Here is a 24,142-nt window from a genome sequence, read left to right on the forward strand (position 1 = left end):
CATTAGAACAATGTCAGGTAACAAGCACAAATGCATGTTCAACCGTACAGTCAATATGAATCTTGATCACTTATTACAATACTTACATAGAAAAGACATAATTTTGTGATTGACATGAACACCTAACATATATGTGATCCCACATCGCAACACCAACAAAAAGTTGCCAAACATGGATTTTTAATTAAGAGCAGATTCTGAAAGAGCAAACTTAAAGATGAAAAATGATGTATAACTCGATTCAAATGGACTCTCCTAACCTATCCTAATATTGGAATGAAAGCACACACTCCGGAAAATGTGAACTGAGAAAAGGGGCTCCTGAAGTATAGCGTTTATTCAAGTGCTCAATCTTTATCAAGCTGTGCTAGCTGTGCAATGAATGGAACAAATAACACAATGTTAACCACTGGAGCTACAACAATGAAGAGATTATCAGATTAAGCTATGCATGCTTTATTAACACATTCTGTAGGTGATCGATGCCAACTTTCAAAGCAGAAGCATCGTCCTTTCTAAAGTTATTGGAGTTGAAAGTTAAAAGAATGGACAGGGTTTTTAAGAAATGAAAAGATGACTCTATGAGAAACACCTAATCACACTTTTCTACCAAAAAGGTGTTCCAGAAAAAAACTGCTGAAAAACACAATTTCCTTTTCGTTTTATGATCCCAAACTTTAGTATAATATAGAAGAAGACTTGCTCTTTCAGAAAATATGAACAACTCAAGATTGGCTGGATTGGCCCACATCATCTATTTTCAGTCCTAATACAAAATCAGTGCATGCGACTTTCTGTTGGTTTTGTGATGGACGGTCACATATCATCCCACAAAATATGACATAAACATTCCATGATGTGTAAGTTATACACCTATGCCAAAGGTATGTTATACACTTCCATAATTAAAAGATGGCATCTTTTATCTACATTCATTTGAATGTTTTGAAGTTGTGAAGATATGTGTTTCATTCCAAAATGTAAAAAAGATTGGAAATAAGGACATTTGACAAAAGCAATTTTAAAAAAGATGACACTTTTATCTACATTCATTTGAAGTTGTGGAGATATGTTTCATTTAAAAGTGTGAGGAAGACTGGATATAAGGATGTTTGACAAAGGTATTCAAGTGATGCTCACAACAACTTAGTATGCTTTCAAGTTCCAGCTGAATGACCATGAGATAAGCAATATCCTTACTTTCCAAGAGACGTTCAATTTCAAATACATGTAAGCACTTAACATATGTTCAAACATGTCAAAATAACAGGATAATTTAAACTACTTATATGTAGTGCTCAGTATTAATCTCTGAGAGCATGTGTTATCATATTACATTTCTAGCAAGACAAGCATGAAGAATGGGTTGTCTCATGACAGTGAGGCCTTACAAAGTGAAATTATATCTTTCCGAGAGACTTTCAATTTCAAATACATGTAAGCACTTAACATGTGTTCAAACATTTCAAAATAACAAGATAATTTAAACTACTTATATGTAGCACTCAGTATTAGTCTCTGAGAGCATGTGTTATCATATTACATTTCTAGTACAGCTGTAAGACACGTATGAAGAACAGGTTGTCTCATGACAGTGAGGCCTTACGAAGTGAAATCATATCCACCAATGCATTGACATCTTTATTTTGCAAATCCTGGCCCACTACAAATCTACACACTCAGATACTGTGAGTTTATGGCAAAGTGTCCACAACTGAATTTCCAGTGATCATATGATCAATCATATGATATAGATGGAAACACAAGGCAATTTGAAACACTTAAACCAATAGAACACAAAACATCCAAAGACAGAGAGAGAGAAAAAAAAGTAAATACTTTACATTTCAGCATCAGGGAAATGTAGTATTCTTGCATGTAGAGTAACATAAGACTGTAATATAACCAAATGACTCCACTTTACAAGATATGAGGAGCATACATGTACATCTGCTTTTTGTTTCTCACTGTCTGTAGTCTTACCGACTTTATAGGTAGCATAAATGACTTTACTTTTTGATAATTTTCTGTAGATAACAAATAAAAAAGTTTTCATTTCTTTGGTGTTCTGTTGATGCTAGATTTCATCAATTCTTGAATCAACTTACATTTGTTAATTCAGAAAGAGTTGTAGAAAATAATCATTCTGTACTTTCCAATGACTTACTACTGTTTGCAATATTTGTCACATTTACTGGGGATAGTTAATAGTTCTTTACATTCAACTTTTTTCAGCTCATCATGACCCTTTTTGTTGAATACACATACAGCTATTTGACCTTGTTACGACCAAAATCACTCTGAGAATGATCGCACAAAAGAAACAATCAACTGATGTTCAGGCGGTTTATTAACAGTAATATTGTGGGTACAGACTGGTAATCGGCGTCATATCAGTACAACAATGATCAATAGAAACAATTACATGTACAAATCGGTAATGGGATCACTTACATGCATCCAAACTATCACAAAGTCGCTACAATTCCCTGGTAGTGTCCAGATACGATGTTCGATGCACAAATGAATGATCCGCGATGCACAAATGAATGATACCTCCGACGTAAATCCAGAGGCGCAGGTTGCGATTATCCTCGGTATTAATCCAGGTATATGTCCATGTGATAGGTTCACGGTATAATGTTCAGAGCGAAATGTGCAGATCCAACGACCACGTCCAGTCGATGCGTTGAATGATGATTCACTTTATATTGTCCAGCTAGGAATCCAGCCCGTCACAGCTTTGCCGTAGCAATGTCCATTGATACAAAAATATGGAGTCCAATGAAGGCACATTAATTCTCTGCAGGCAAAATGTCTCCCAGGCTTTATCTCCACAAACATAACAGGTCAGCAGGTAACACAGGACTGACTATAACAAGTCGCTTCAGAGCCAGAAGTGACGTAACTCTCAGAGCAGAGGTGTTGGGTACTCTGCCTACTGCAGAATTCCTCTGGCTTATATACTATCCATTCACCCCCTTCTAGCACATTCTATAACTCTCTCCAACCTACTAGCCAGTCCAAATTCCAGGAAACCTGGATGACTCACTGCCTAACTATGTACAAAACATCATTACCAAGAATAACTACCAATCACATTGAGCTACAGGGACAGTGCCTCACTCAGCCAAACATGTAAGCACTTCCCAGAACTTTCTGGAATGGGTGAAATCATTCTAGATTGAGTGAGCTATAATGTATTTCTTGTTACATGCATGTACTGTATAGCTACATTGTATACCACCTAGAAAATTCTCCACTTATCTGGTCAGCCTGTATGTACTATATCTATACCACATAGAATGTTCTCCATGAATCTGGTCAACCTGTGTACATACACATTAAAACAGCCATGCATACAGTACATCATACATATGTACATAACTACTAGTGTGTACATTTGTGACACCATCCCCCATGGGAAAAAGAAAGCCTTGCCGTAGCAAGGATTTCTTTTACCTTCACAATTTCTCATTATTATTTACAATGAATGTGAGGTAAAATCAAGTCAAGCTACAATAATCACATACTATCACATGCCTTTTGGATAGCTGTATTAATTCCATGTTGTCTTTTCATGGATACCATTTACAATGATATTGCTTGGATTCTCGGAGTTTATACAATCATATCAAACTGTTTTGCACACATTAATGAATATGCTTAACACATACACTGGAAATGATATGCGGTGAAAACTTTTCACCTTTGATACTCCCTTCATGTTACACTCTTGACAGAGCGTCGGCAATTACATTGTTTTTGCCTGCCACATGTTTGATTTTGAGTGCATATGGCTGCGTCATCATGCTCCATCTGAACAACCTGTTGTTCTTCATTTTGAACCGGTCTAAAAAGACCAAGGGGTTGTGGTCAGTATAGATCGTGATCTCCCCTTTGCTATTTGTCAAGTACATTTCGTATTGCTGGAGGGCAAGGATGAGACTGAGAGCCTCCTTCTCAATTGTGGAGTACTTCTTCTGGTATGTGTTCAATTTTTTGGAGAAGTAGCTAACTGGTCGTTCAGTGCCGTCTTCATCTTCTTGGAGCAAAACCGCTCCCACTCCTACATCGCTCGCATCTATTGCCACCTTGAATGGCTTTGCGAAGTCAGGAGCTGCCAAAACAGGCTCATTAGCAAGGACTGCCTTTAGTTTCTCGAAGGCTCTTTGACACTCATCAGTCCAGGTGTACTTTGCCTTGCCCTTCAGCAGGTTTGTTAGGGGGGTGACTACAGTGCTGAAATTCGGTACAAATTTCCTGTAGAAACCAGCCATGCCCAGAAATCTGAGCAACTCCTTCTTGGATTGGGGGATGGGAAAGCCTAGTATAGCCTCTACCTTGGCTTCTCTTGGCAATACTTGTCCCTGACCGACTACATGCCCGAGATACACCACTTTGGCCTTTGCAAATTCACTCTTTGCCAGATTAATCACCAATCCGGCCTCCTTGAGTCGATCAAAAAGTTGCCGCAAGTGTGTAATGTGCTCCTCCCATGTGTCACTATACACTAGGATGTCATCAATGTATACTACACAGTTGTCAAGTCCGGCAATGATTTGGTTTGTCAGCCGTTGGAAGGTGGCTGGAGCATTTTTCATGCCGAATGGCATTACTTTGCATTGGAACAAGCCATCTGGTGTAGCAAAGGCAGAAATCTCTCTGGCTTTGTCGGTCAAGGGCACTTGCCAGTATCCCTTTAGAAGGTCTATTTTACTGACATATATGCAGAATTGCCGACCCTGTCAATGCAGTCTTCTAGTCTGGGAATGGGGAAAGAATCTGTTTTCGTCACGGCATTCACCTTTCGGTAATCTATACAGAATCTTTGAGACCCATCCGGTTTGGGCACCATGACGATTGGGGAGCTCCAACTGCTTTTACTAGGTTCTATTATGTCATTGTCTAGCATGTATTGAACCTCTTCCCTTACTTTTTGCAGTTTGCTCGGGTTTAGTCTGTAAGGGTTTTGCTTGATAGGGTCAGCATCTCCTACATCAACATCATGTACAGCCAGAGGGGTGCAGCCTGGTTTGTCTTTACACAGTTCTTTGTACTCATGTAACAGACTAGTCACATCTTTCCTCTGATTTTCAGGTAGGTAGTTCAGTGCCTCATCTACTTTCCCTAACATCTCTGAGTTAGACAACCTGGCACTAGAGGGCTCACTTCCATGCTCATCTTGAGCTTCTCCCTCTTCCTCTACTTCCTCTTCTACCACCTGAGCTACGCCTACCGGCTGACCAGCCTTTCTCTCATAGTACTCTTTCAGCATGTTTACATGACACACCCTCTGATCTTTGCGTCTGTCTGGCGTACTGATCACATAGTTTACATCATTGAGTTTCTTTTTGACACAGTATGGGCCACTGAACTTGGCTTTCAGTGGTTCACCTTGTATGGGCAGCAGTACAAGAACTTTGTCACCTGGGTTGAAAGTTCGGGCTTTGGCATTTTTGTCTGCCTTTCTCTTCATAGATTCTTGTGACACTTTCAAGTGTTCCCTAGCTACCTCACAAGCCTTTGAAAGCCTTTCACGAAACTTTGACACGTAGTCAAGTAGGTAGACCTCATCATCCTCAGCCATGAATTTCTCTTTGATGAGCTTCAGTGGGCCCCTGACTTCATGACCGTACACCATCTCAAATGGGCTGAAACCCGTCGACTCATTTGGGGAGTCCCTCGTTGCAAACAGCAGGAAAGGGATGCCCTTATCCCAATCCTCGGGATACTCCTCACAAAATGCCCTAATCATTGTCTTTAGGGTCTGGTGGTAGCGCTCCAACGCACCTTGGGACTGGGGATGATAAGCTGACGACTTCAGCTGCTTCACACCCAAACGATACATCACCTCTTGAAATATGCCTGACATGAAATTTGACCCTTGGTCAGACTGCACTTCCTTGGGCAACCCATACCTAGTGAAAAACTGCACTAGAGCATCTACCACAGTCTTAGCAGTGATATTTCGCAATGGGATAGCCTCTGGAAACCGTGTGGACATATCCATGATTGTCAAGAGGTACTTATGACCCGACCTAGTCCTAGGCAAAGGTCCAACACAGTCGACTAGAACCCGACTGAATGGTTCTTCAAACGCAGGAATCGGAATCAATGGCGCTGGCTTCACTGAATGTTGCGGTTTACCAGCCACCTGACATGTGTGACAAGTCTTGCAAAACTCAGCCACATCCACATTCAACCCTGGCCAATAGAAATGCCTCATGATCCGATCCTTTGTCTTTCTGACGCCTAAATGGCCGCCAACAGGTAACTCGTGAGCAATCCTCAAGATCTCACCGCGGTAACTAGGAGGGACAACAACTTGACGGACCACCGTCCAATCCTCATCAGCTGGCCTATGGGGAGGTCTCCACTTCCTCATCAAAATGCCATCTTTGACATAATAGCACTCAGGGACCTTTTCAGCCTCAGCCTCAGAACACGCCGTCTGAGACAAGCCTTTCAACTCAGAGTCTGCCTGCTGTGCTTCAACCAAGGAAGACTTGCTAAACAGCCCATCACTGTTAGCCTTGGAGCCTAATACAGCAACCCCATCATTCAAATCCTTGAAAAAGGTTTCTGCCAACCAAACACCGGAATTCTCCTCCACATCAACAGAATCCGCATCATCTTGAACAGCTCTACGAGCCTGAGACCTAGTCACAACACAATCTGGGAAAATCCCAGGAAACTCCTCCTGCAACTGCTCAGTTTCAGCAACCACCACTGGTTTCTCCGAAACAACTGGAGACGCAACCACCTTGTCCCCAGCCAAGTCATTCCCCAACAGGAAGTCAATGCCTGCCATGGGCAACTCAGGAACAACTCCAACAGTAACAGGACCAGAAACTAGGTCACACTTCAAATCCACTCTATACAGTGGCACTGACATATAACTGCCATCAACAGTCTGAATCAAGACTTTTGCATTCACTGCACTATCTGGTGGAAAAGTCATACCACCATCCACCATCAACGACTGAGAGGCCCCCGTATCCCGCAGGATGACCACTGGCTTACCTGCCTCACCAGAGGTACATGGGGTCACCTCACCATCAAACAAAAAGCTACGATAGCTCTCATCCACCTGCTTCATCCTATCTTTGAATTTGGGAGATTGACTTTCAATGGCCTGTGTTTCACTGAACGGGACACTGTTTTTGGGTAGGACACTTTTTGACATAACAAATCCCAAGTCCTTCTTTGTTTTGTTTTGCAACTTCCAACACTGTGACTTTACATGCCCTGTCTTGTTACAGTGAAAACATTTGATGACATTTGCACTTGTACTGGACCCTTTGTCAGATTGAGGCTTTGGTGCCGATGAAGTTTCAGAACTCGTGCCTTTTTCAGAACCAGCATTCTTTGGACTGCTCGACTGATTTTTGTCTCTCTTATTTCCAGAGAAATTCCTGAAAGGTGGTCTGTTGTCATTTCTGTGGGTCAGCTCATACTCATCAGCCATCAAGGCTGCTTTATGCAAACTTGTCACTTTGTGATCATCCAAATGTGACCTCACACTGAAAGCAACACTCTTTTTGAATTCTTCCAAAAGAACAACCTCACGTAGGTTATCAAAGTCCTGATCCACTTTCAGGGATCTGTACCACCTATCAAACATCATTTCTTTTTCACGAGCAAACTCAACATGTGTCTGGCCTGGTTTGCGGTACGAATTTCTGAACTTATGTCTGTACGCCTCTGGCACCAATTCATAAGCATTCAACACTGCTTTCTTGACTGTAGCATAGTCACGTGATTGCTCTTCAGAGAGAGATGAATACACATCGGCTGCTTTGCCGACAAACACACTTTGAAGGAGCAAGGGCCAAAATTCCTGTGGCCAGTTCAAACTGTTAGCCACCTTCTCAAATGACACAAAATATGCATCAACTCTGTTTTCTTCAAACTTTGGCACCAATCGAATGTTCTTGGCCAAATCAAATTCAGAGGGAGCCCTTTCCTGAGTTCTTACAGTCTGTGCATGAGCCAATTCCATCTCACGCAATTTCAATTGTTGCTCAAGTTTCTTCATTTCAATTTCTCTTTCAATTTCTAATCTCATCTTCTCTTTCTCCATTTCCAATTCCCTTGCTCTTTCTCTCTCCTTCATTTCCAATTTAGCAAGCTCAAGCCTCGTTTGATCTGAAATTTGAGCTCGATCTTGAGTGTCAATTTCTTCTTTGAGCTCCATGTGACCAGCTACTAAGTCAAGGATCTCTGCCTTTCTTACACCTTGTGGAACATCAACATTTAAATGCTGTGCAACAGCGATCAAATCACATTTGCGTAACCTTTGCAAATCTTTGAGGGACAAATCTGTCCTCTGAACAAATGCCTGAACATCCATTGTACTGATTGACACTGTCACACTGTATTACACACAATATACAATTGAACAATCAACTCAACTGGTATTTTGTCTGTACCAATGTTCTGGATTCCGGAACGTTCCAAATTCTATATTTTGGCTTTAAATTCAATTCCCGGACAAGCCCCCAATTTTGTTACGACCAAAATCACTCTGAGAATGATCGCACAAAAGAAACAATCAACTGATGTTCAGGCGGTTTATTAACAGTAATATTGTGGGTACAGACTGGTAATCGGCGTCATATCAGTACAACAATGATCAATAGAAACAATTACATGTACAAATCGGTAATGGGATCACTTACATGCATCCAAACTATCACAAAGTCGCTACAATTCCCTGGTAGTGTCCAGATACGATGTTCGATGCACAAATGAATGATCCGCGATGCACAAATGAATGATACCTCCGACGTAAATCCAGAGGCGCAGGTTGCGATTATCCTCGGTATTAATCCAGGTATATGTCCATGTGATAGGTTCACGGTATAATGTTCAGAGCGAAATGTGCAGATCCAACGACCACGTCCAGTCGATGCGTTGAATGATGATTCACTTTATATTGTCCAGCTAGGAATCCAGCCCGTCACAGCTTTGCCGTAGCAATGTCCATTGATACAAAAATATGGAGTCCAATGAAGGCACATTAATTCTCTGCAGGCAAAATGTCTCCCAGGCTTTATCTCCACAAACATAACAGGTCAGCAGGTAACACAGGACTGACTATAACAAGTCGCTTCAGAGCCAGAAGTGACGCAACTCTCAGAGCAGAGGTGTTGGGTACTCTGCCTACTGCAGAATTCCTCTGGCTTATATACTATCCATTCACCCCCTTCTAGCACATTCTATAACTCTCTCCAACCTACTAGCCAGTCCAAGTTCCAGGAAACCTGGATGACTCACTGCCTAACTATGTACAAAACATCATTACCAAGAATAACTACCAATCACATTGAGCTACAGGGACAGTGCCTCACTCAGCCAAACATGTAAGCACTTCCCAGAACTTTCTGGAATGGGTGAAATCATTCTAGATTGAGTGAGCTATAATGTATTTCTTGTTACATGCATGTACTGTATAGCTACATTGTATACCACCTAGAAAATTCTCCACTTATCTGGTCAGCCTGTATGTACTATATCTATACCACATAGAATGTTCTCCATGAATCTGGTCAACCTGTGTACATACACATTAAAACAGCCATGCATACAGTACATCATACATATGTACATAACTACTAGTGTGTACATTTGTGACAACCTTTTCAAGAAGATTCTCCATTTTGCAATTATTCCAGGCACTTTTAAGTTCATTCAATATTCTTGAAATTAAACTTCTTCATGTATTTTGAGAATATTACATCCCTCTGCCTTTGAAATTTTACATGGTTGAGATTCTGCTTTTCATTCTCCAGATGTTTTGCTGGCTCAGTATTTCAGCATGTTAATCTTATAAACTACTCTTTGCAAGATCTGGAGAATAAATAAACAGTGACTGTCATTATCATTTTAGTCCTTGCTAGCTTCTCTGATTTCTCTGGTTGTTTGAGAGCAAATACACTCTAGAAGATCTGTATATTTACCATGCAGTTCCCATTCCCCCCCCCCCCCCTTAATACAGTGTATTTGTGCCCTTTCAATTTTGATACTTTCCATTGTTCTGTTGGTTTTCACCTTCAACTTACAGTTTTGTATGTTGACACAATTGGCATACACATCCATCCATTCACTTTTTTCTTCTTTAAGAAGTTTCCCTGTCTCACATTTTACCAAGACTCTTTCAGATGGTTCAATATTTTGGATATGTCACTTCAAATGACTCATGACACTTTGACCACTTTCATTAAGAGATTTCTGTTCTACCATTTTCTCACATCTTGTTCAAACTAGCTGGGTAATAAAAAGATGTTCAGCCTTAACTAAAATTTGCAAGATCTGTGGAATAAAAAGACATCATGGCTTCTAATTTTTCTGCAAGTTGTTTCCTCCAAACTTAACAAACTGCTCTTGGCCGTTCAACTTAAAACATCCACACACTTGCTCATATTTGTGGAATATGCATTCATTATCTTTCTTGAATGTTAGGGTTTTTTCTCAGGTAATGCTTTAGATGGCTTTTCTCTCTACATATTCCTAATAGTTTGTAAATGTCGTCAGGAAGTGAACTTCAACGTCTCATGGTTTAAACTTCAATCAATCTTTAAATGTTACTGAAATATTATTTTTGTGTTTGTTTTCTGTGAAGTTCCTCCATTTCCTACTTTCTTTTAAGTTCTTCGAGGTAATGTATGTCTTACCCATGATGCAATTCAACCTCTTAAACAATACTTGTAAGATGTATACAAGCTATCAACTTTTAAGATTGTCCATGAAGAGGTTGCTGCTCTATTAGTCTTTATCTTTCACGATGGCTAATTACTGTTGTTCTCACTCCTTGTTAACAATTTGTGGGATCTGTTAATTAAACATTTCTTCTTGTTCATCTGATTTTTCAGCAACTAACTTTCCTCAGCTGTTTACCTTCAGATGAATTAAGGTTTCTGGTAGTCATATCTACCACCTGACCATGATTCAAATAGATATCACAAGTCATATGTCTCATGTTAAAGGTCCAGTTTACCTTTGGGAGCAGTGCTTTTGATTTAGCATCAGTAATATGCAAGTTTCATGCAAATGGGTCAATACCAATCCATGCTTTCTTGGGAATAGCTCATCCTCACATCAACCAGATCTAGTTTCTGTGGTGAAAAACTTACTTTTATATTAAGTTTTTCATATTTCAATAATTGTTAATTATTATCAAAACATATATTATTGAAGGATTTCAGGCAAAGGGGATCTGAAGGTGTCATTTCTTGTTTTGACATGACCTGTACGATTTACGTAGTAAACCATATCTTAGCAAAGGAAATTTCTGGTTTCTGAGGATTTGCATTCCAGCACATGCGTTAGACATGATATGCTTGAACTCTACATCCATTAAAACTGGCTGTAGGCAGCATTTTTCCCTCAGTTGTATTCTTTGGAAGTCACATGTCAAATTCTACTTTTAAGTATATGGCAAGCTTACCTGGTAATTTTGAGCGATGATGAAAGCTGGTTGAGCACTGCTCCAAGTCCTAGGCTGCAATATCAGTGGGATCAATCACATCTGCACAGGAGCAAAAGCTGAGGCTGGCAGCAGCCTTGTGGTTGATTGGTCTGTGTTATCCCTCTTTCATGCTGAAGAGGCTCTCCCCACCAGTAAGAATCTGCAACTAGAGTCTACTCATCATTTCTGAATATAAACTATTCAAGTACCGGGTAGCCTTGCACATTTTTTTTTTCGGGATTTTTCACCAAAAAAGTAGGAAAAAGTAGGATTTTGAGCAAAAAAAGTATGAAAAGTAGGGACAGCAGTAAAAAAGTAGGAAAAAGTAGGAAAAGTAGGGCCACTTGAAAGCCTGCAACTGTTATTTAAGGCCTCAACAAGACATCTATCAAAACACATCTATCCAGTGTTTCCGAAAGTTCAAACATTTGAGAATGTAATGCAACCCTGTTTTTGGTTAATTTTTTACTGGTTTTGTACGAACATTACCAGAGGGCTTTTTTCTTCTTTCTTTCATGTTACACTCAAGCCAATAATCGCTGGTTATCCCACATTTGACAATCCCTGCAAACCATAGTTATCATTCATGTCACTAAAACGTTCAGTATCGTTTTGTGATCCAATCTATTAATATGATTTTGGTGTGATAAATATTTGGAGTAGCGTTTCAAGTAGATTATTGGAACCTCATCTATGATTCGTTTGGTATAAGGCTCTGTAATTCCATAATAAATTCTGGCGAGCCTCAGTATAATTACCCACAATATTTCATCTTTGTTAATGTAATGCCAGTCCTGAGATATAATCGTTCATGGGTTGGATGGGTACGTTTTACCTGGGCCTTGCCCGATATGACATCAACTATATGCATGCTGAATTCCGTCTCTCAATCTGAATAACAGTCTGTGTCAAATGCGTCTATAAAAGATTTTGAGGGGTGACTGGCCATAGGTTTGGCATGTTATTTACGAGCAGCATGCTCTCTCATTTACACCTGCACTGATATGAACTGTTGTCCTAATTTTTAGTATCTAAGAATCTGAATCTGTAAGTCAAATTAATGTTTTTTTTGTTTTTGTTTTTTGGTGAAAGACTCTGTATCCCCTCACGCTTATACTTTGAAATACTTTGCTAAGCAGGTGTGATGTACTGCATGGTTCCCGGCAGTCTGATAATGCTGGTTGCTGTAACATTCTTTTCATGGACAATTCAATTCAAGAACATATCGAACAAACTTAATGCTTCGGCACAAGAATTTGAATATAATTTTGATCCCCAAGATCCTGTGCAAAGTTCATCATACATGTGTTTATCTGACTGTAAACCAGTATAAACAATATGTTATGAATAGTGATGATGACAATCTTTTGTTAGCTCATTCGAATATACGAAGCATAAGTAGAAATTTTGATAAGTTGCGATTATTTTTCGAAAACTCTGGTAATAACTGTTCCGTTACAGGTCTGACCGAAACATGGTTGACTCCCAATATAAGTCATTTATTTCTATATCCGCCTTTGATTTCGTGTACAGAAATAGAAAAGAAAGAATGGGTGGTGGTGTGGGTTTATACATCCCCAACAAATTTGAATATTCTATCCACGAAGAACTGAATGTCATGACTGATGTAGTTGAATCTCTTTTTGTTGAAATGGTAAACCCGAATGGAAAAAACATATTGATTGGAGTTGTTTACAGACCCCCTGGATCAAATCCGAATGATTTTTTTGTTGTATATACAAAATTTAATGCAGAACTCTATTTTTACAAATAAACATGTATATTTAATGGGTGATTTTAACATTGATCTTATGAAATGTAACTCCCAACGTATTTTGCAAGAATTTGTAGAAACCTTAATGTCTGTTTCTTTATTACCGTTAATTTCTAAGCCGACCCGTGTTACTGACCGATCTGCCACTTTGATTGATGATATTTTTTGTAATATTCTCCCAATTCCCGAGTCTGGTATTGTTTTATCTGACATCTCTGATCATTATCCTATATTTACACAAGTGCCAATTAAGCTATCTCCTAGGCAAAATAATTATCAGAGACGTCATAAGATTACGACCAATAATCTTATTAATTTGCAAAATAGTTTAAAAGATATTGATTGTTTTTTTGTATACAACAATACCAATCTTGATTTGTGTTATGATTATTTTATGAAAACTATCACTTCTAAAATTGATGAACATATTCCGTTTTGTACAAGGAAAAGTGTTACAAAAGAATTCCAAGACTCCCATGGATAACCCAATCACTTTTAAGATCGATTAATAGAAAAAATAATTTGTTTTATAAATACAGGAGTAATCCTACGGATAAAAATAGACAAAAATATGTGATTTATAAAAGCACCCTTACTAATTTATTGCGTTTACAAAAGGGAAAATTTTATGTCAACCAGATAATGAAATTCTCTGACAGATTTCAATATGTACATGTGAACAGTTTTGATTCTTCTATGAAGAAAATAGAATGTGGTGTTCCGCAAGGAAGTTTGTTAGGCCCTCTTTTATTTATAGTTTACATTAATGATTTTTATAGATCTTCAGATAAACTCTCTTTCATATTATTCGCGGATGATTCCAATCTTTTTTATTCCCACCCTGACCCTACTACTTTAATTAGTACAGTGAATTATGAATTGAAGAATGTCTCACAATGGATATATGCAAATAAATTGTCACTGAATATTGAGAGGACAAAGTATATGTTTTTCAGTAATTCTTTAGATAGATTACCAGGTAATGTTATATTTGACACTACTCTCCTAGAAGAGGTTTCGTCTATTAAATTCTTAGGTGTTTGTGTTGATAATAAGTTATCATGGAAGTGTCATATAAACAATATTTGTAATGTAATTGCACGTAACATAGGCATAATGAATAGATTGAAATATTATCTTCCTTCTTCGGCTTTGATTACGATCTATTCAACTTTGGTATTGCCGTACTTGAATTACGGAATTCTTGCTTTGGGGAACACATATTCGACATTGCTAGATAAACTTTTTCTTCTGCAAAAGATGGCGCTCAGAATTGTTTTTAACCTTCATATCCGAACACATACTGACAAGCTGTTCCTTGAACACAAAATTCTGAAAATAAAAGAGTTGTATTTGTTTCAACTTGATCAATTTATGTTTAATTACAACTGCAGCCATCTACCCAAAATATCTTATTCTTTACTTCATTGTAACAGCCACGTACATAATTATCCCACGAGACAATCTAAAGAATTTCATCTTCCCTTCGTGAGAACTGTACACACTCAAAATACATTTGTTTATACCGAACCCAGATTTTGGAATAGCTTAGATAATGATCTACAGTAAAAGAATCTGTGAAGTTAATTACATTTAAGTATAAACTCAAAAAATATTTGTTTTCAAAATATACCAGTTAATTCTGTTCAATGAAAAAACCTTTCACTTTTCCTTGAGATTTTGTAGTGTGTCCACAGACCTTTTCCATCCCTCTCCTTTTCCCTCTCCTTTTCCTTCTCTATTCTCCCCTGCTCCTTTTTCCTCGTTCTTCTTTGTCCAGTATCTGTCTGAGTGCATTTCCTCAAGTTCTGTTATTTCTGTGTTTTGTGTTATTGTTGTTGTTGTCGTCGTTATGTTTTTTGTGGCCGATTGCATACATGTATCTTCCTTTCCGTTCAATTTTCCTGGCACACCTGGCCCCATAGTGTCTGTGCCACAAATGTGATATGTTACATAGTTTATACGTTTGCATTCTAAAATCCTAGTAAGTATTGTTCATAGTATCAGCATCATATATCAATGAGTAAAATGTACAATAGTATAGAAGAATTTAAAATAAATATGTTTTATTGGTATAACAAATTGGTGCTGTTGTTGTTTTATTCCAGTGTTCCACGTCTTACAAGCTTGGCTTTTTTAGTGGAACACTGTTTTCCATCATTGTGATTATTTACTATTTTTGTTGCCATGGCAAAGTGCATTGTTTCTTTTTTACGACATCATTCGTGTATATACTTTATACTGCATTGAAAAAAGCCTTTATCAGACGAGTGTAAGAGAAATGAAAAAAAAAATTGTATCACTTTGGATTATGTCAACTTTTTCTTTTCTTTTATGATAATGATAATGAATAACATTTATATAGCGCTTAATACTGATGTTTCTAAGCGCATTCATCCGAAAAAAAAAAGAAGTATGACATTAAAATAAAATACAGCATTATGTAAATATACAAATTATGATATAACATGCAACAGCAAAACAACATAATTAAAGTTGAGTAAACAGATAAGTTTTCAACGATGACTTGAACTTATCAACGTTATCAGCATTACGAATATGGAGAGGAAGTTTATTCCAGAGAGACGGGGAAATAACAGAAAAAGCCCTATCACCATAGCGGGTGCAGGTACGGGGACCATGTGATAGTTGGAGAGTGGAGAAAGAACGAAGAGAACGGGTTGAAGTGGAGGAGCGGAAAGAAATTAAGTCTTTGAGGTAAAATGGAGCAAGATTATTACATATCTTGTAAACGATAAGGAGGATTTTGAAGGTGATACGTTGATGTATGGGGAGCCAGTGGAGGGATTGGAGAACAGGAGTAATGTGGTCAGATCTTTTTGTAAGGGTTACAAGCCTAGCAGCTGTGTTTTGAATTCTTTGAAGTGGTGCAATACTAGAAGCAGGGAGACCAACAAGCAGGGAATTGCAGTAGTCAAGGTGGGAAGAAACAAATGCGTGGATGAGACGTTCAGTGGAAGACTGATCCAATAACTTACGGATTTTACCAATTTTACAGATACCCCAAGCAGCAGAACGACATGAGTTCTTAATGTGTTGTTGAAAATTCAGGTGCTTATCTACAATAACTCCGAGATCTCTGACGGACTGAGAGGTGGGTATAGTACTGTCTTCGAGGGAAAATTCTGTGAGAGAACCACCTCGCCTAAACTGAGAATGAACATATAAAAATTCTGATTTAACACAATTCAATTTCAAATAATTATCACATGACCATTGCTTAATATCCTCAACACATCTACTGAGTTTGCAGAGTGCTTCGACTTGAGTATTTGGTTGTATGATTATATAAATTTGAGTATCGTCGGCATACATAACATGTAGAATATCTTCATGAGAGTTGATTACAGAAGACAGAGGGGCTGTGTATAGAATAAATAGTAAAGGACCAACCACAGACCCCTGGGGGACACCATGTCTGTGAGGGAATGACTGAGAAAGTGCGCCGTTAACGTTTACCATCTGGTGGCGGTCATGTAAGTAAGATGAAATCCATCTCAAGACTGTTCCCGTAAGACCAAAGTTGGACTCTAATCTGTTCAGAAGAATCACATGATTGATAGTGTCAAACGCAGCAGAATAATCTAAAAGCAGGAGAGCAGCTTCGTGGCCTTTGTCTACTGCTAAGAGGAGGTCATTGAGTACCTTCAATAAGGCGGTTTCTGTGGAATGAAAGTGCCTATAGGCAGACTGACTAGCAGGAAACAACTGGTGTTCATCGAGGTAATCTCTGAGTTGGCGAGCCACCACTTTCTCAAGAACTTTACCAATAAAAGACAAATTAGCAATGGGGCGGAAATTGTTCAAATCATTATGGTCTAAACTTGGTTTCTTCAAAAGGGGCAATATGTGAGACCTTTTGAAGTGCTCAGGAACTACGCCAGATGACAATGAGAGGTTCAGAATGTGAGTTATTGCAGGAAGAAATTCATCTAGACACTCTTTTAGTAGCCATGTGGGAAGAGGATCTAGAGAACATGACTTGGACGGAAGAGAATTAATGAGACGTTTCACTTGTGACTCAGTGATTAAAGCAAACTCTGAAAATACACACTCGGTGTTTACATCTATGTGAGAGGAATTTGAGAAAGAGATTTCAGGAGACACTGGGAATGAAGAAGCAATGGTGCTAATCTTGTTGTCGAAAAACTCAGCGAACAGATTGGCCAGTACAAGATTTGAAGTATGGTCAGGAAGAACAGAATCCGGATGTGCAATTGTGAGTTTTTTGATGATGTTGAAAAGTTGTTTGGTGTCTGCGGCAGCAATCTCCTGTCTTAGGTGCCTTGACTTAGCGTCGGCAAGGCGGTTGTAGTAGGACTCACACTCTTGCCGATACAGCTCTCTGTCAATGCAAAGACCAGACTTGATCATACGGCGCTCTGCGCGGCGTCTGCGCCTCTTAGCCTCCTTCACTTCTGCCGTGTACCAAGGATTATTCGGCCGCACTGTTACTGATCTAGTCTTGAGCGGAGCGTACTTGTCAAGCAGTCTTGTTACATGAGAGTTGAGCTGCAGGACAGCCTCGGAGGGACACGCTGGCTCTCTGACCTGGGAAAGTGATGCTGCAATGTCGTATTTAAAGGAGCAGAGGTCCATAGACCGTAGATTTCTGGAGGTGATCTGCTTCCTAGGGTTCGCCGGGCCTTTGAGGTTGAGGGTGGTGATGACGGCGGAGTGGTCAGAGGGCAGAGATGTAACAAGATTCACATTCGATACAATATTGTCGACTTTTCTGCTAAGAACTAGGTCAAGCGTATGTCCGGCTTTATGAGTTGCCCCTGTAACATGCTGTTGAAATCCTAAAGAGTCGATGGTGCTTAAAAAAGACACAGCCAAATTATCCGAGCAATCATCAACATGTATGTTGAAATCCCCGAGCAGAATGGAACGATGGTCATCAATTGCCACTGATTCCAGAAGTGTAGGGAATTCTGACAAAAATAAGTTATTTGTTAAGTTGTTCTTAGCAGAAGGAGGTGGTCTGTAGATGCCATATACTCTGAGAGCAGATGAATGAGAAAGGTTGATTGTGACATCAAGGAGCTCAAATGATGAGAACATGAAAGTGTCATTTTTGGAAATACGTGCAGTTTCTTTTTGATGATGGAAATAAATAAACTACTGAATTGAATTGAATATGTTTTCGTTACCGTTGGTTTGTTTGTTAGTTTGTCTGTGTGCACAATAACTCAAAAAGTAGTTAACGAATTTGGATGAAACTTGCAAGAAAGGTTTAGAATGATACATGTAACAGATGATTAAATTTTGGTAGTGATCTGAGAATTTGGGGGGAATTTATGAAGGATTTTTTATATTTTGGCAGGTAGGGTCAATGAACTTGGGAGTTCAGATATTTGAGGTTTGCATGCACGCACTAAAGTGCGTGCTCTAGTTTTTGCTAGGGCGAGGCGCGCCATGCAGCAGAGGGTTTATGACGTAACAAAGGCTTCTATATTGGGAAATCGGGCGACTTTCAGCACACAATGCTATAAGTACGGATGGGTGGAAATCACTGATATCTCTATGGAAGAACAAGATCAGGGGCCCGTTGCATAAAAATTACTGTACTATTATGGTAACTTTGCCATCCAATGGTAACTACCATGGCAACAATACTCAACAGCCAATCAAAATCACGAATTCCATGGAAGTTACCATAGGATGGCAAAGTTACCATAATAGTAACTTTTATGCAAGGGGCCCCTGTGGTGGAAATGAGCTGTATGCTTGGCGGAGGTTTGCACTCTCAAAGTGCCTCTCTAGTAATTATTATGCCACAACTTACAGGAGAGAAAATTCTTCAAACAACTTGGGTGCTGACTTTCACGAAATTACGATCTTTATATAAACATATCCATTTCTGCGACACCCTGCATGGCCAATCCTTCTGTTACGCATTGGGTCAGATTTCGATGTATCAAAACTCTACAACTGCCTACGTACATTTTATACAAGTGCAGCTATATATTCATCAGGCGATCTGTATGACCTTGCAAAATAATATTTTAGAATCTCACACTGTAAAAATTACATTTTATACATGTGTAGATTCATACTTGGTATTGGTTAATCTGTATTCATGACCTTTTCTCATGATAAAAGCTTGAACATATGAAGCTGCAAATATACACTACGTACCTCCATAGCTTCATAGCCATCAATTAATCTATCACATTTTTGTTTTTTCTTAACATGGTATCAGCCAGGACATAACAAAAATTATCTTATACACTGTATGCAAGACTGAGGTACTGCAAAAATTGTCCAAACACACGCAGGCATACAAAGCACACACTGCATGTCTGCATGTGTTTGTCAAGGAAGAGTGCTACCTAGAAACGTCTTCATGCTTGTATTTGCTAGTTTAAGTGTCCATTCCAGCAAGCATCATTCCTGTCACATTGTAGCCTGTGCTTGCATTGATTACTGTTACTGTGAGCTCTGGACTGGCACCTTTCTCACATTTTCTCTTTAAAAGGTTCTAATTGGTTTGTTTGTGTGTGTGTGTGTCTGTGTGTCTGTCTTTTAGTCTCATAAAATGGGCTGGTCGTTAATGATGTGAGAGTAGGGGAATAAAGAATAATATTGTGCATCACACGAATGATTTATTGCATTATTGTGTAACATCTGATGAGTAATTGTTTCCTCTCACTTGAATCCAGTCACTACTGGCAAAAACCTGGTTTATCCTACTTTCGCTTTCGTCGGAACAGGTTCATCAAACACCACACTAACTTCCCATTCAATCCTCCTTCCTTTGAAAAAAAAGAAAAAAAAAAAAAGAAGAAGATGCATGTAAACCATGATACAGGATCCTCAGGACTTCGATCTCTTAGGCTACAGAATATCCAGGAAGCAAGCGCATACAAAGTGGATTTGCAGGCCCAGCTGGAGAGCTTTGTGTATCAACGCGAGTGTGTTTGCATGAAAACAAGGTAGAATAAGCAGTATAGAGTTACAGGTAATCAGAGAAAGAGAAGTAGAAGTCAAGATATATACTGGTAGTGCATGCAGATCTGATATAAAGCTCAGGGCTTCCCTCATAGCATCCAATTAGCTAAACCTAAGAGTTGGAATGTGCTTACACAGGGTAGTCCACAAGGGGTTTGAGCATGTCGCTGCAACATGTTCGAATACTTGTGCAACATCCTCAAACGCCAGCACCATGCTATGCAACATCTTTGAGAATAGGCGACAATTGACATGCTTGAAATAAAATGTAATCAAACATGTGAAAAACATGTGCAAAACTTGAGAAACATCAACTACTGTTGGTACTCAGAAAATTTATATGCAAAATACCTGACAGAATATCAACCTAAGCAGCACATTGGGAAATGAGTTGCAAAATATGTGCTTGTGATGTGCACTCAGCGCACATACAATTTCCACTATATTTTCACATTCAGAGCTTGCAACATGCTCATATTTCAAGTTGTGGACCACCCTACATGTATATGATTACAATGAAAGTAATGAGTAGGTTGTTTGGAAAAGCACATACAATGTAGTAGAGAGATTGACATGGTCACCTGGTTTTGAACACTAAAGACAACATACTGATTTCAGCTAAAGAAGCAGTAGAGGACAGGAGGTAATAAAATTATAATAGAGATGATCAAATGTATGCATTTTTCCCAATATCACCGGCAGTACACGCATCTCTGTGTTCAACATAAAGTAAATTCTAATATGGCTACGTCTGAAATGTATCTACCTCCAACGGTGATACAGGGCACTCCCATTACAATGAACATGATTATAACAAAATTTTGCTACAAAGTAGTAGTCCCATTTAATCATCATTATTATATACCCTCAGATACACATTTTTTAATTTAGCTGCAACAAAATTTAGATATAGACGTAACACGAAGAAAACTGCCGGTCCCAAGGATTTTGTATCTTAATGGGAGTAGCATGTACCATGATTGATAATACATACAATGTCAAGACTAGAGGTTGGCATATAGCTATTCGACTCTGTGACATAAAATTAGAGATTGCGAATATCAAAGTACCTGGTGCTTTGCCTTGCTGCCTTGACTCGTGGTCACTTTTGTCCGCTGCATCAGGCAAGGGCTTGGGAATTCGAGGAACCAGCCTCACTCTGTTGGCATCGACCGCGTCCTTATCCTGAATGACAAGATTATTTTGCCTCCACTCCTCACCCTCAGCATTCTTGAGGACCCCACCCACATGGAATGACCTCACCCCTGGGTGGGGATTCGCAATCATCTTGACCGGACGCAGCCTGTGACTGGACGCAAGCCTCCCATTCGGGAGGCCTTCCAAATTGTCCTTCCCCACCTCAGTGAGGAACAGATAGATGAGAAGCAGCCAGATAACAGATGAGAGAGAGATTCCATAGCAAAAGCAGCGAACCAGGCGGATGTTAGACATATCTGACTTAAAGTCTGCACCACCTTGTTAGGTCAGCCATCGGCTTGGCCATACCGCTATCAAGACGAAGCTCATAAACGAACAGGAGACTCTGGCCCTTTTGTGTAATCTGAAAAAAAAAATAGGACATAACAATGCCACATGAAATTTAAAAGTTGGGGTGGTATTTTGAAATCCTTCCTAGGAATTTCTTCCTAAGTCAGGATTTTTTCCTAAGAGGTATTCTGAAAATCTTAGTAAGTTTCTTCCTAGGTGTCTTCCTACAGTTGTAACTTATTTCCTAAACTTATGATGAAACCTAGGAAGGTAAGCAAATGAGGATGAGATATGCAAATTTCTGACTTTAGAAGAAGTTGGTATTCTAGAATGCACTTAGGAAAGAATTTTAGGAAGATATTTTAGGAAAGGCCGTGTCCTAATAAGTACGTCGTTAACCCGTTGAGGACGGACCAATTTTGCTATAACATGCATTTCCCATAGATTCATGCCCGAGCACACTCGAGACTTACCCTCACCGGGTTCTTTAAGATATCACAAGCTGCAAAACATTGTGATAGGCACTTGCTGTTCACCGTGCCCAACATGTACTTTGATGCGCAAAATGGGCATGAGAAAGGGGACATGCTGCGCACACATGTATTTAACCCTACGTCACAATCCCATCGGTTGTTTCCTACAGCATTTTATAAAGGCATATGAAAGGATGTGGGTGGGGATAAGGATGGCCTATTAAATTTGTATTTAGAAGTTCCTTGACAGCAATTTTGGAATACCAAGTCTGTCTTTCCTAGGCACTTCACAACTTTCTGACATAGGAAGAAACTTATGTGCAATAGCTCAATCAATAACGGTAATATTCAATGCATGAAGCACACGCATGCTTTATACACATGTATTTAAGAGATGCATACAATGAATGAATGATAATACATGTACATGTATGCAATACATACAAAATGTTGGACAACCCGTCTTTAGTGGCCACCCGTCTACAATGGCCACTCTTTTCCCTTGGGTGGTCGCTAAAGACAGGTTGACTGCAATTACACTACATTACAAATCTCTAGACAAGTTGTTTTAATCAATGTCTGGCATTACTTTGTCTTTGGCATATTTCTGCAAAAATCTGCACCAGGCTACAAACTCCCATAGGGCAATTCCACGGTAACTCGCGTTACAAATAATGGGTACATTTTTGGGATAATGTGCCAATATCTTTGTAATTGGTAGGATCTACAAGTTACTTTTTTCATCATGGGTTAAGTAGACATACACCAACTAAATGAATCCAAAAAGAAAAATAAAGGACAAACATGTTGGGATTCTTGAATCATTTAATTTCGGTAACTCGCGTTACACAAAAAGGACATGGTCAATTCTATGAAGACCTCTTTTTGGAAAGTCTCCTCATATACTAGACAATCTTGATAAAAGTTTTCCTACCTTGAATTGATAGTGGGTTAGGACTCCTAAATTAACAATATCAAAGTTGAGTAACAATGACCTGGAAAAATGTAGGGAGCCTTTATGTCCGTAACTCGCGTTACGGTAACTCGCGTTACATTATGTCCACTACCACAGGGTGACACAAATTGATGACATACAATTGTTCTGATGGCACTGAATCTTGTGTTGAATAATCTGAGAGATGCTTATTTGTGTAGATAGTAAAACGAATAAATGTTAAACAAATATTTTACTAATAAACCCAATAGAAGAGTGTGTTTAAGACTAATAAGAGCTTCACTCCTCATAGAGACCTTGAATATGTTTGAATATATACTAGATGATATAGGTGTATTATTACATTGTAAGTTTCAGAGTGTAAAGATGAAAAATGTTGAAAGTCTTTTTAAAACAAAACATAAAAGTATCAAACCCTATATACAAGTTTACGAAACAGCTTACAATCTTTCAAAAATTCAAATCCTATCTTTGTGAGGAGTGAAAACTAGTACATTTCTTTGCAACTGATTGACAAAAAGACCAGTTCGTAATTCCACTTTGTGCATGAACAAAAAAAGATCATTTGTACGAACAGGCATTTTGGTTTGTAAATTCACTGACATAAGCATCTGTGATGCGATGATTATTCATGCGATCCTTATCTAAATGATTCTTGCCAGCACATCCACCTGACAGCAAGAATGGTATTTTGCAATATAAACGGAAATAAGCTGTTACTGCATTCAATACAAAACAATGAAATGGATGCCTGCTATATGAACTGATGGGAGTATTCTGATCCCCTGATCTAAATGCAAGTTCATTCTTTTTTTGAACAGAAGTTCCATAAATTGTTATGTCATGCAAGCTTATGCATTATGCTGCTTTGAAAACAAGTGAAGTGCCGAACCAACTGAGAAAAAAGAAAGGTCATTTGTACCAATGTGTACATGAGCTACAGTGTATACGAACTGGCTTATTACCCTACATCTACGTAAATATGCACTGAATTGATCAGTGTT

At 38.9% G+C, this 24,142-nt stretch overlaps 1 protein-coding gene across 1 annotated transcript in view; it reads right to left on the reverse strand.

Annotated features, from left to right (window-relative positions):
• The window catches only part of LOC139735379 (polypeptide N-acetylgalactosaminyltransferase 11-like), a 38,538-nt gene extending 16,864 nt beyond the window's left edge, over positions 1-21,674 (reverse strand). The window contains exon 1 of the mRNA XM_071646129.1: positions 21,293-21,674. Coding sequence (XP_071502230.1) covers positions 21,293-21,674 — 382 coding nt within the window. The remainder of the gene's footprint in view (positions 1-21,292) is intronic.
• Positions 21,675-24,142: the final 2,468 nt, after the last annotated feature.

Source organism: Diadema antillarum, unplaced genomic scaffold (genome assembly GCF_040938485.1).
Source record: "Diadema antillarum isolate AM-2024a unplaced genomic scaffold, OU_Dant_1.0 seq00000573_RagTag, whole genome shotgun sequence".
Lineage (NCBI taxonomy): Eukaryota > Metazoa > Echinodermata > Echinoidea > Diadematoida > Diadematidae > Diadema > Diadema antillarum.